The 12328-nt window shown below is 37.0% G+C and overlaps 1 protein-coding gene across 6 annotated transcripts in view; it reads left to right on the top strand.

The window, feature by feature from the left end:
• The window catches only part of eya (eya transcriptional coactivator and phosphatase 2), a 493645-nt gene that overhangs the window by 361487 nt on the left and 119830 nt on the right, over nucleotides 1-12328 (top strand). For 4 of the 6 annotated variants that reach the window (XM_085814095.1, XM_085814105.1, XM_085814087.1 and 1 more), the window contains exon 3: nucleotides 11514-11635. In XM_085814095.1, coding sequence (XP_085670221.1) covers nucleotides 11514-11635 — 122 coding nt within the window. The remainder of the gene's footprint in view (nucleotides 1-11513; nucleotides 11636-12328) is intronic. The other 2 variants (XM_085814100.1, XM_085814089.1) reach the window with 1 other exon arrangement.

Here is a 12328-nt window from a genome sequence, read left to right as displayed (position 1 = left end):
TGGCACTTGAATAAACGTTTTATTATTACTATTATTATTATCATTTACGTGTTTCGCTCTAAGGCACTACACGGAAGGGAAGGATGCTTTGGTGGAGGGCTTTCTAAGAGAAACTGGATGAAACATGATGAACGTAATTATTCAGAATTTCTTAAAAAGCTGTTAACAGTGCTACAGCTTGGCTGGTTTTCACACGGAGAGTCCCGTAATTCAGATGTTCTGCTTATTTTATTGCTTCTGCCCCTTCTTTTAAACATTTTCATGATATTCGGAAATTTTTAAATTAACTGAAATATTTGTGTTAAGGATACAACGAATTTAAAATTTCTTTCTAAGAAGCGTGACAAGATGTCAGACGTCGTCTAATCGTCGCTTTATCAGAAGCTGCTAGCCTCGATATTTATTACATTCAGTATTTCATGTTCCAGTATCCCAACACGTATATCGGGAGGTTATTCTTTTCTTTGAATTCGCTTTAATGATACCAAAACATTATATTTTTGAAGCACAAAATAATCGCGGCAAATATTTACAATTAATTACGGCAATATACAGTTACGTGATACACAACCAAGAACCATTAAGAAATATGCTTTCAAATTTCTTAAAAATTAAACAATTCCTTCATTTGCATATTTGTGATATGCAAATGTGATTTTATTATTAGCTGAGCAATAAGTAGCTTATTGGATTTTTGTTGATTATTTCATATATGTGCATACTACATAATATCACATGCATACATTTCCATGAGCTCGAGATTTGTTTAAAATACATTATACATCTTTAATATAATTATTTTATTTAATCAATAATTCCAATTAAATGAATATTGATAGTTTTTTTTAAACACTCGTCATATGTTCGAACGAGCAACAGTGAAAAGATGAAAACACTGGCAGCTAAAGTTTCAGAAATATGCACATGGATTTTATTATGGGTACATGTATTTATTATTAATGCATAATCTGCATTAAATATGCAGCATATTGTCATTTGTTAGACTTCACTAGTTTTCATCTTGTAATGCGCATCGCAGCATCAAGCACTATCAGGTTCAATGTTTCTTCTAACCTTCTTCGGAAACATACAATGACCTGACTAGAACAGAGAGCTTACTAAAGCTATGTTCACTAATTGTAGTAAGTAGACAGGATACAGACGAAGGGTATACAAAACCCTTTATTTTTTTCTTTATATACAATGACTACCGTACTTCGGAATACAATGACCCTCCACTCGGGGTCTAACTTAAAAGATATCAAAACAAAACTAAACTCTAATTAAACTTTAGAATAAGATTGGCCTTATAATAACAGAAAGCGTATGTAGCACAGAGACTGTGAACACTACAATACGTTTAATTTATCAAGAGGATTAAAACCTCTGGCCTGGAAGGCAAAGTAGCAACTGCGTAACTTCTAAGGTAAGCGGCCTGCTTCGAACTCACGGCTTCCTCTCTTTTGCTTGGCAAAAAGGCCACACTTAAATACTTGGCGTTCGCCAGACAACTTTGCATAAACTCCTTCACGCTTATAATTCTGGCCGGAAGTAGAAAATAAGAAGTGATAGTAAAGATTTAAAATAAAATAAACGTTAGTAAAACTTAAGATCCTTACATACTTCCCGCCAGAGTTAATTAGTTTGAAACTGAGGTCTAAAACGACCTTGTTGAAAACTTTTAGCTCTAGAAACTAACGCGAGGCCAACCTTTAACAATCATAACTTAGCTAGAAACTAGAAAATTTTAAAAGAAAGAAATTTGTTACAATAGCAGCTCCCGGAATATACAACAATCTTTTTTCTTTTTCATCTGTACTGCATCAAAACAGGAGCTTTATTCAATTCTGGTTCCTTCCAGAGATCTGGAAGGAAAACTAGTTTAATGAAATGTTACAGAATGACATTGTAAATAACATATAGAATATACTTTTCTTAACATTCTTATTTCATTCATGACTATTTTAATTATCTCTCCCCGTGCTCTCTGACATGTGTTGTAAAAACACCAAACACGAATGTGTTTCTGTCTATGTGTTCAACACTTCCTCCTACAATCAAAACACTAACGTGTTAAAATTCAACATACGAGACCTCTTAACACACCCTAATTTCAACTCTAGACCCTGAGGTACTATTCTGAAAGTGGCTAACTCTAAAGTGTAGCGTCAGAGAGCCTAACTACATCATTCAACCTTTAACACATATTCACCATGATTTAATCTTTACAGTCACACGAATAACAAATTTTTTAACATTACTTTCACTTTTACCATATCACGTTATTTCTAAACATTCAAAATAACAGTTCACATGTATACAAGAACATATCAAGATGCCGTTAATTTTACACATTTGAAAACATACATTAGTAGTACATTGTTAACTTCTATTCTTTTCAAAGCAAGTGCCAATTCTTTCTACATTGAAATAATACTACATTTCAAAAAGTCTTTCAGACTAAAACTTCTTTCTTGTTAGAATGTTTTAAATAAAATTTATACAATAACTTTTTACAATATTTAAGTCTTTATGCAACGCTATTATACATCAACTTTAGTTTTACGCGCGAGTAATTGAAAAACATAATAAGAAAATCGGTCACAACTCATTTCTCGCCCTTTTGGCGATAAAGGTAGACCTCGCATGAGGTAAAACTTCTTGAAATCTGCCACTTGCAGTAAGAATGAAAGATTAACTTAAGTTTGTAAAGTAACATAAAATTTTACTTATCTTTGTAATATTCAGACATCCTTTTCTGGGCCCAGTCTTTAAAGGTGCTGCAGACCGTAGCTTGGTTGATCCTCCTTCTTGTACGGGCTCGCCCTTCAGTGCTTTCCTCTGGAAGCTTCCGTTTTTCACCACTACGGCCACCCTTGAACATCTTCCTTCTGTCCTCTGCTTGTGGTCTTGGCCGTTTGAAGGCAGCTGGTCTTGGTGGAACCGGGAAACTTCTGTCGTGATCCTGCTTGGACCTCGTTGTTGGCCGTTCAAATTTTTCTTGTACTTTTTCCTCCGCCGCTGATGGCCCTTCCGCAGTTCGGCGACTTTTGCTGCGGAGAGTTCTGTCGGATGAGTCAATCTTCCGTTTCACAGCCGGGTTATAGTTGCCGTCCTTTCTCCCGGTCTTTTCCACATACGTCGTCCTTCTCCCTTCTTCATTCTGGGGGTGTTCGTGAACTCTGTTTTTTGGACGGTGGAACGGCTTCTTTTTCTTTGTACCTTCAATTTTTCCGCGGGGCAATTTTCTTTTCACTTGCTTCTGTCTCTCATTGGCTTGCCCTTGTACTTGTCGTTTTCCCACCTCTGGAACTTGTACCTGCGGTGTCTGCCGTACCGGATCCTGCAAAAGATCTGAAAAGATTTGCATTTTATTACGGTCATAGAATGGTTTTATCTGGTCAATGTTTGCGGAACAGGTTTCACCATTTCTTGCCTTTAACACTACAACAGCGTGAGTTATTTTTTCTATAGCATATGGTCCTTCAAAGCGTGGAAAAAATTTGGCAGTTTTATCTTCTGGTGCTGAAGAAAGTGAATGCTTAATTTTTAGTACTTCATCCCCTACTTTATAAGTTACTCCCCGTCGTTTCAAGTCATAATACAATTTTTGTTTTCTTTGTGCTACTTCCGTATTCTTTTTTGCTTCTTTTATTAGTTTTTCTATATCACCCATTTTAAATTCTGGGGCTCTTTGTTGCACATAAAATAGTTTATCTAACGGTGTTATAACCTTTCTGCCTAGAAATAACTCAGCAGGAGTTTTGCCCGTTGTATCATGTTTTGCGATCCTAAGGGCGAAAGCAAATTCATTGACATAGTTATCCCAGCTTTTATGAAAATTTTTAACATAACTACGGATAATTTTCACTATATTTCTGTTGACCCGTTCCGCTATATTTGATTGCGGCCGATACGGGACCATTTTTAAATGACGTATGCCCAGTTTTTGGCACATGTCTTCAAATATATTACTTACAAATTGAGGACCATTATCCGATATAACTTTTAGGGGCGCCCCGTATTTTAAAATATATTTATTTAAAATAGAATCGGTAACTAATTTCGCGGAGGCTCGTTTTAAGGGAACAATTTCGGTCCATTTACTAAAATGATCAACTATAACAAGGAGATAGCGACTTTTGTTTAACTGACTTTTTGGGAAAGGGCCCAATAAATCGATGCCGATTATTTCATTTGGAAATTCGGATTTAATACTATTTAGAAACCCGGCCGGGCGGAAATTAATATAATTAACGGCTTGACATGTTGGGCAGGACTGGACATACGCCCTTGTTAACTTTTGCAGTTCAGGAAAGTAGACTGCCTCGCGTACGCGTTGAGTAGTTTTTCGAATACCAGCATGAGAAGCTAAAGGGCTGTCATGGAGCTCTTGCAGGATATTTAATCTAAGACTAGCTGGGATAACAGGTCGAAATTCGTTGTTGGAATTCGTAGTTTTTGTATAAAATAATAGACCATCTATTAGTTCGTAATGGGCCGCCCTATTTCTTATCGCCACAATATCTTGGTGGCTAAAATTTTCAGGATCCTTCAAATACTCATAAATACTTCCAAACTCAGGATCCTTACCCAGTTCGGTTATTACAGTTTCTCGGGAATTTATTGTACACGCTGTCAGCATTGCAACTTTTACGGTATTACCCTGTTCGTCTAATTTAATTCGTGACAGGGCATCTGCTACGATATTTTCCTTTCCGGGGGTATGCTTGATTACCAGATTATATTCTTGCAGCTTGAGTGCCCATCTTATTAACCTTGGGGATAAATTTTTTCCAGAGTACAATCTAGTTACCGCCGCATGATCAGAATATATATCGGCGCCTTTCCAAAATAGACTCGGAACTTTTGCACTGCTAACAGAACTGCAAGTGCCTCTCTCTCGGTCGCGGAATAGTTTCTTTGTGTTTGATTTAAAGTTCGGCTAAAAAATGCCACAGGCTGCTGATTTTGCGAAAGTACCGCTCCTACCGCATAATCCGAAGCATCCGCTGAAATTTCTAAATTTTCATCCTTTTCAGGAAATTTCAACACAGGGGCTTGCGTTAATGCTTGTTTTAATTTTTCGAAAGCACTATTGGCTTCGGCCGTCCACGAGAATCTTGCCTTTTTCCTTTTTAATTTTAACAACGGCTCAGCGATAGCCGCAAAATCTTTTATAAAGGACCTATAATATGAACAAAGTCCTAGAAAAGAAGAGAGCTTCTTTGCCGTGTTTGGAGTCGGATACTTTTGTACAGTGATTATTTTTGATTCATCTGTCTCGATCCCTTTTTGCGATATTTTGTAACCTAAATATTTTAATTCAGGGGCTGCAAATTTGCATTTTTCGACATTAACTTTTAGACCGGCCTCATTTAATAAAGAAAACACCTGTCTTAAATCCTGTACATGTTGGTCTAGATTATCACTAGTAATAATGATATCGTCTAAATAGATAAATGTGGACTTTCCGAGAACAGGTCTTAACACAATGTCCATGCATCGCTGAAATGTTGCTGGGGCGCCTGAAAGGCCAAACGGCATTCGCAAAAATGCATAAGTGCCAGACTTGGTTATAAAAGCAGTCTTAGGCACGTCCTCAGGCCTGATCCCTATTTGAAAATAACCATTCGTTAAGTCTAAAGTTGTCATAAATTTGGTTGATTTTATGTTCCTTAAAATTTCTTCTATAATCGGTAAGGGATATACCGGATATTTCGTTATGGAATTTAATTTACGGTAATCAATAGCGAATCTCCACCTTTTTGGATGCTCCAAAGGATAATCATTATTTTTCTTACATAAAACCACCGGACTAGCATAACTACTTGAGATAGGCGTTACGATCTTTTTACGTAGCATATCGGTAATATGCCATTCTATAATTTTTTTCTTATTCTTATCATACCGGTATGGTTTTTGACGAACCGGCAATGCATCTCCGGTGTCAATACTATGGTTAGTAACCTGGGTAAATCCTGGAATATCACTAAATAAGGAAGCAAATTCACTTACCACTTGTCGGATTCTATCTTGCTCGTCATTAGGCAGGTGGTCGAGATTTAACCTCGGCGGTTCAACCTTTTCTACACGCACTGGTTTCATCGTCAGCTTAAGAGACGCTTCATTAAAATCCAGTGTAGCTTGTGCGTCTGAAAGAAAGTCTATTCCTAGTATTAAGTGTGCTTGCAAATTCTTTACTAACACCACCTTTACTTGTTCGTCCTTGATACATCATCTTTACTTGTTCGTCCTTGATACGGATGTACAAAGGTACTTTACCTACGCACTTACATTGTTCTCCTTGCGCCGCTAATACTGTTGTATTATCCGCATTATATATGCGGTATTTGCGAAAATACTTTCTAAAAAAGACTTCTGCCACACAGGAACACTGCGCGCCGGTATCCAGGAGTGCGGTGGCCGGGATATTATTTACCAAGACTTCAATCTTCGGAAGAGTTAAATTTTTCACCATTACTGTATTTAACTTGTAGGAAGAGGGGTTTTCGTGGCCTTCGGATTTCCGCACCCTCTCGTCAGCAGAAATCCGTTTTAGTTTAAATTATTTTTCCTTTCGGTGCTTTCCTTCTTTCTCCACTGGCCTTGAGACTTTTTTCCTGGGTTGCTATTGAACTGTCGACGTTCGCCGGCTGTTTTTGAATGCTCGGGTTTCCTTGCCCACTGATTCGCTTTTTCTCCGTAGCCATGTGCTTGAGTTTGCTGTAGTCTTGGCGTACCAAATTGGTTTCGCTGTTGATATTGGCGTCTTCTTTCGACGTCCGCCGTTCTTCTACTTTCAAACTGGATTGCTAGCTCAAATAATTTTTCCAGTGTAGTCGGATTTCTCAATTCAATAAAGTCTTGCACTTGGGGTAGTAACCTCGGCAAAATCACTTGAATTATTTCAGGATCCGGACGGTTTCCATACAAGAGCTTGAAAACGTGAATTTTTCTTAAAATAAAACTCGACATGTTTTCCATTCTTTGTTGATATATACTGAAAAGTTCTGTTTCTAATTTCGCACGATCCCTTACAACAGGGAAGGCTTTTAGTAGGGCAGTCTTGAAATTTTCGTAGGTATAGGTGGGACTTCCTGCTTGACCCAAGAGACTTCTGCCGATACATTTGAACCAGTTAAGCGCTTGGCCCCTCAAAGCGCTGGTAGCTAAGGTAACTTTCTGAAACTCGTGCACGGGGTAGAGCATGAAGTGGTCATCCAATTTTTCCAAAAAACTGGTTACCTGTGAGTTTCCATTAAACGTTGCTTCTGGTTTCATCGAAGCGCGCATGGTCTGGACAATATACCCAAATCCTTCCAGGGCGGCAGCTGGCATTTCTGGATTCTGAGCTGTTTCTGCAGGCAGCACAGGTTCTTCTTGAAACTCGGCCATGGTTATTCTTCGTCGGGCGCCACTATCAGGTTCAATGTTTCTTCTAACCTTCTTCGGAAACATACAATGACCTGACTAGAACAGAGAGCTTACTAAAGCTATGTTCACTAATTGTAGTAAGTAGACAGGATACAGACGAAGGGTATACAAAACCCTTTATGTTTTTCTTTATATACAATGACTTCCGTACTTCGGAATACAATGACCCTCCACTCGGGGTCTAACTTAAAAGATATCAAAATAAAACTAAACTCTAATTAAACTTTAGAATAGGATTGGCCTTATAATAACAGAAAGCGTATGTAGCACAGAGACTGTGAACACTACAATACGTTTAATTTATCAAGAGGATTAAAACCTCTGGCCTGGAAGGCAAAGTAGCAACTGCGTAACTTCTAAGGTAAGCGGCCTGCTTCGAACTCACGGCTTCCTCTCTTTTGCTTGGCAAAAAGGCCACACTTAAATACTTGGCGTTCGCCAGACAACTTTGCATAAACTCCTTCACGCTTATAATTCTGGCCGGAAGTAGAAAATAAGAAGTGATAGTAAAGATTTAAAATAAAATAAACGTTAGTAAAACTTAAGATCCTTACAGCACTTTCAAACAATGGAGACTTGCTGCTCAAGTGTTATTAGTTTTATTGTTTGCCAGTAGATAACACGTTAGAATTATATATTATTCATACGTACATCTGTACATTTATTGTTTCTAAAGAACGGCATTTTACTTATAAGGTTAACGCAAATTTTAAGAAACACTATCGGATCTTGGATGTATGATACTAATTTATTGCTCAACAACATTTTGATGAAAGACACGTTTCCACGTAAATTGAAATTCATTATACTAAAGTAAACAGTTAGAGGTAAATTTAAGCACTAGCAGGAAATAAACTGCAAATAAAAGAAGTTTAATTCTTCCTTTGTCTCTTGTTACTGAACAGAAGAATCATATATTTATAAAAGAATTGCTCCAGTCTCGCATCTCTGATGACCTTGTTTGTAGCATGTAAGAAACAAAGCTGTAAGGTGCTAGACTAAAAGTCTAATTAAACTAGCAAAGAAAATTGACGTTAGAAAGTTTTACACTCATGTTCATAAATTAAGGATAATGCAAAATCAGGCAAAGGAAGAGTTAGAAGCAAAACAGATTTGGCTTATTTGTAAAGCTCATTTATTAAACAAAAGGTAAAGAGCAAAAAAAAGATGCTATATGTTCGATATTATTAAAAAAATTAGTGATTTTTCTCCCTGAAGCAATTTACTACAAAAAAAAAAAAAAAAAAAAAAAAAAAAAAACCTATTTACAAAAAAACCAATATTACATGGTTGGTATGATTGTTAATAGATTGTATGTCTCCCAGACGATGCAATACAGTCCGTACAACGCCTAGGCATGCTGAGTATCAAATTATCGAACTGATCTTGGGGGATATTATACCACTCAAAAAGCAATGCTCTCCGAAGTTCCGATAGACATGTAGGAGGAAGTTGACGGGCTACAACTCGTCGGCCAAGCATGTCCCACACGTGCTCTACTGGATTCAAGTCCGGTGAGAATGCTGGCCAGTCCATACGGGTGATATCCTCCGATTGAAGGCATTCGCTTACGATGTTTGCACGGTGAGGACGGGCGTTGTCATCCATAAACACAAATTGTGCGCCCATGGCGTCCCGAAACAAACGTACATGTTGTTCCAGAATGACGTCCCGATCGATTTGGCTTGTCATGGTTCCAATTTTAAGAGGCAGGTCAGTTCTGGAACCCAGAATAATTCCATCCCAAACGAGCACTCCTGCACCACTGTAACGGTGTCGTTCAATGATGTTTTCTTGGTGGTAACGGGTACCTGGAGCTCTCCATATGAAAGTCCGGCGATAGTCAGACTGCAAGCTAAACCTGGACTCGTCGGAAAACATCGCACAAGCCCACTGTTGCGGTGTCCACAATGCATGCTCTCTACTCCAGGCTAACCGCAGGCGACAGTGAGTTGCAGTAAGTGGAACGCATCTGACAGGTCTACGAGCATATAGACCAATCTGCCCTAAGCGTCTATACACGGTCTGCCTTGAAGTTGTCGTACCAGTGGCTGAAGAGAGCTGACGAGACAGGTCTGAGGCTGTGCTCCGCCTGTTTCTTTTGGCAGTAACTGCCAAATACCGGTCCTCATTCGGCGTTGCAACTCTGGGGCGACCTGTGCTGTAACGTCTATTCACATTACCATCATCTTGGAATCGTTGCCAAAGCCTGGAGATGACACTCTGGGCAATTTCAAGTTCGTCTGATACTTCCAGTTGGGTACGCTCACATTCCAGACGGCTGATAATTCTACCACGTATAAAATCATCCAAATGCGTCCTTTGTGTCATAACTATTCGGTTATTGCACTGAAATGCTTATAAAGCGCCTGCGAACAATTTTACTTCTTTGCCTGTATTCCTTATATATCACTCTCTTACACTCATTGTGACGTACCATCGGTGTCATCTGGTTACTTCTTGAAATTTGCATATGATTCTTGAAGATGTGTGTAGTGATTTTACAGGTGATATATTTATTTTAGAGTTCGATTTCCGCGTGACTCCGAATTATCCTTAATTTATAGACATGAGTGTAGTTTTAGCTTAGGCTTTCGATTTCTGCCAAGATACCTTACTGCATTTTAGTTAATAAACTGAACAATTTGAAAGCCATATATCTTTCTATGCTCAGACGTTTAAGCTTTTACGGTATCAGAAGCGTGAAAAGTTAGCTATGTTAGGGCCGGGAATTGAACCATACAATTTCTAGTTAAGTGTGCTATTGTTTACATCACAAGCGTAGGCATCGAAGCAATGTTCAGTTATATCTTTGTTTTATTTCTTAATAAAACTTATAGCTGGATATCACAGAATGTATCTGTGAGTAACTGGTGACTGTAATGAACATACGTATAATGCAACGTATGATTGTAAATATCATCAATTTATAAACACATGCAACATTATTATTATAATTAATAGAAGCTGTTGCTAATTTGTAACCGTCTAACAATGATTTTTGAGAGTTAAGCTGACTAAGGAAGTAGCTGGAACATTACATTTATCTTTATAGTGTTGAGATATAAAAATGATCATAGTGCGCGCTCAAATCTAAGCTAAAAATGAAAAATATACCTGTATTTGAACAGAGATAAATTTATTATAGTAAAAAAATACCTGAAAGGCTTTCGGATTTTATATTACGCCCAAAGGAGCGTTTTTTTAACATTTTGTGTGCTACTTTTATTTATTAAATATCATATTCTTCGCACTTATACCACATAAAATTCAATTCAACAGAAATATCACGAAATATTTAAAAAGAGCATATCTTTAGATTTTCCGATAGGCAGTCTCGCTTGCTGGAGATAAAAATGTATTTTTTAATCCGTACAGTGTTGCCATTGCTCGCTTTGAAATCATTGAGTTTGTTAATTAAAAAATTTGTTAAAGTTTTACAAATTCAATAATAAAACAAATTCGAAATTCAAAATTTGATGGTTCTAAGTACCTCTGTTTTTTGACAATGCGAGAAACATACCTACATTCATGCAGATTCTTCATTATTTAATTTCTTTAAATATAATATAAGGCGATAATATTTGGTGGCAACAGTTTCAAAAGTGATTCGCCGTTTATAGTGAAAAGCCATAAAATGGCGTTTTGAGACTAATATCCCTTCTGGGCTAGCGCCCCTTTGCGCTAACAATATAAGATTTCGGAGCACATATTGTAACGCAATTAGTGTTCACCTTTGATACGTGGTTTAAAGTTGGTTATGATACATGGTTTTGGTACGTTGGTTTTGATACCAACGTTGAAAAATAACGTTGATTTTGATACGCGGTTCACTTCTGATACGTGGTTTTCAAAATAATAATAAGAATAATAATAGCTTTTCATCAAATTGCGACCTGCGTATGTTCTTATCAAACTACACCTGAAAAAAACAGAATATAGACATCGAATGAAGCCATGTTGAGGAGTTACTTACGTTGTGTGATTTGTGAGTGTGCATATTCGATTTATATTTAGTAAAAAAGTATGCATCCCGTATACCTGTATATTGAAAACACTTTATTTTTCAATTTCAGTAGTCAAGAAAGTCAGCAAGGCAGTCTTTCCAGTCCTGAAACACAAGGTGATAGCGGTCAAACCTCGCCTCATTCTTTGGCATCAGAATCTCCCAGTTTATCGACTTCACTTACTACAAATGGTAAGATTTTTTTCACATATATATATATATATATATATATATATATATGTGTGTGTGTGTGTGCGTGTGTTTAAGGATATAACAAAATACGATAGTAAAAATAATTGACGACCTCAAAATTAACATTCTAGGTTTTGATGCTCTCCCCCTAAATTCATCTGTTCTTCCAAATTCGAGATATTTCTATGTTATATAACGCTACGTGAAAAGGGGAACTAAAACTAAAATTAACCAATCATAGCTTGTCTCTCTAATTGCAATATCGCTGGCGAGTTAATCTGCAGCAAGAAAGAAATTCTGCCAACACGTATAACTATCTGTAAAAGTTTATTTAAATGCGCAGTTTTGTAATTTTTGAGACTTAGTTTTAAAAAATTTCAAAAATTCATTTTTAAAGAACAACTGGCAAACCAGAACAAATAGGTAGCAGACAATTAATTGGATAAATAGTTTATTTTATTTAATTATTTTAACAAAACCTGCAAGTCTAACAAAAATCTAATTAAAAAATAATAAACGAAGGTTTTTGGTTGTTTCTTAAATGCCAAATTTGGTAAACTTCGGAAATTTCAAATGAATGCAATGTGATCAAGATATCCTTATGCCCATACATTATCTCTATATAAATGATATATTAATGGAATCAAAATAGTTACATTATCATATATGGCAGTGGGGACATGGCGTAACTGC

Source organism: Stegodyphus dumicola, chromosome 1, assembly GCF_044657685.1.
Source record: "Stegodyphus dumicola isolate Sdum_Otavi_A_Nest chromosome 1, ASM4465768v1".
Lineage (NCBI taxonomy): Eukaryota > Metazoa > Arthropoda > Arachnida > Araneae > Eresidae > Stegodyphus > Stegodyphus dumicola.
Note: the sequence above shows the minus strand (reverse complement) of the source record. Positions and strands in the feature narration are given on the sequence as shown.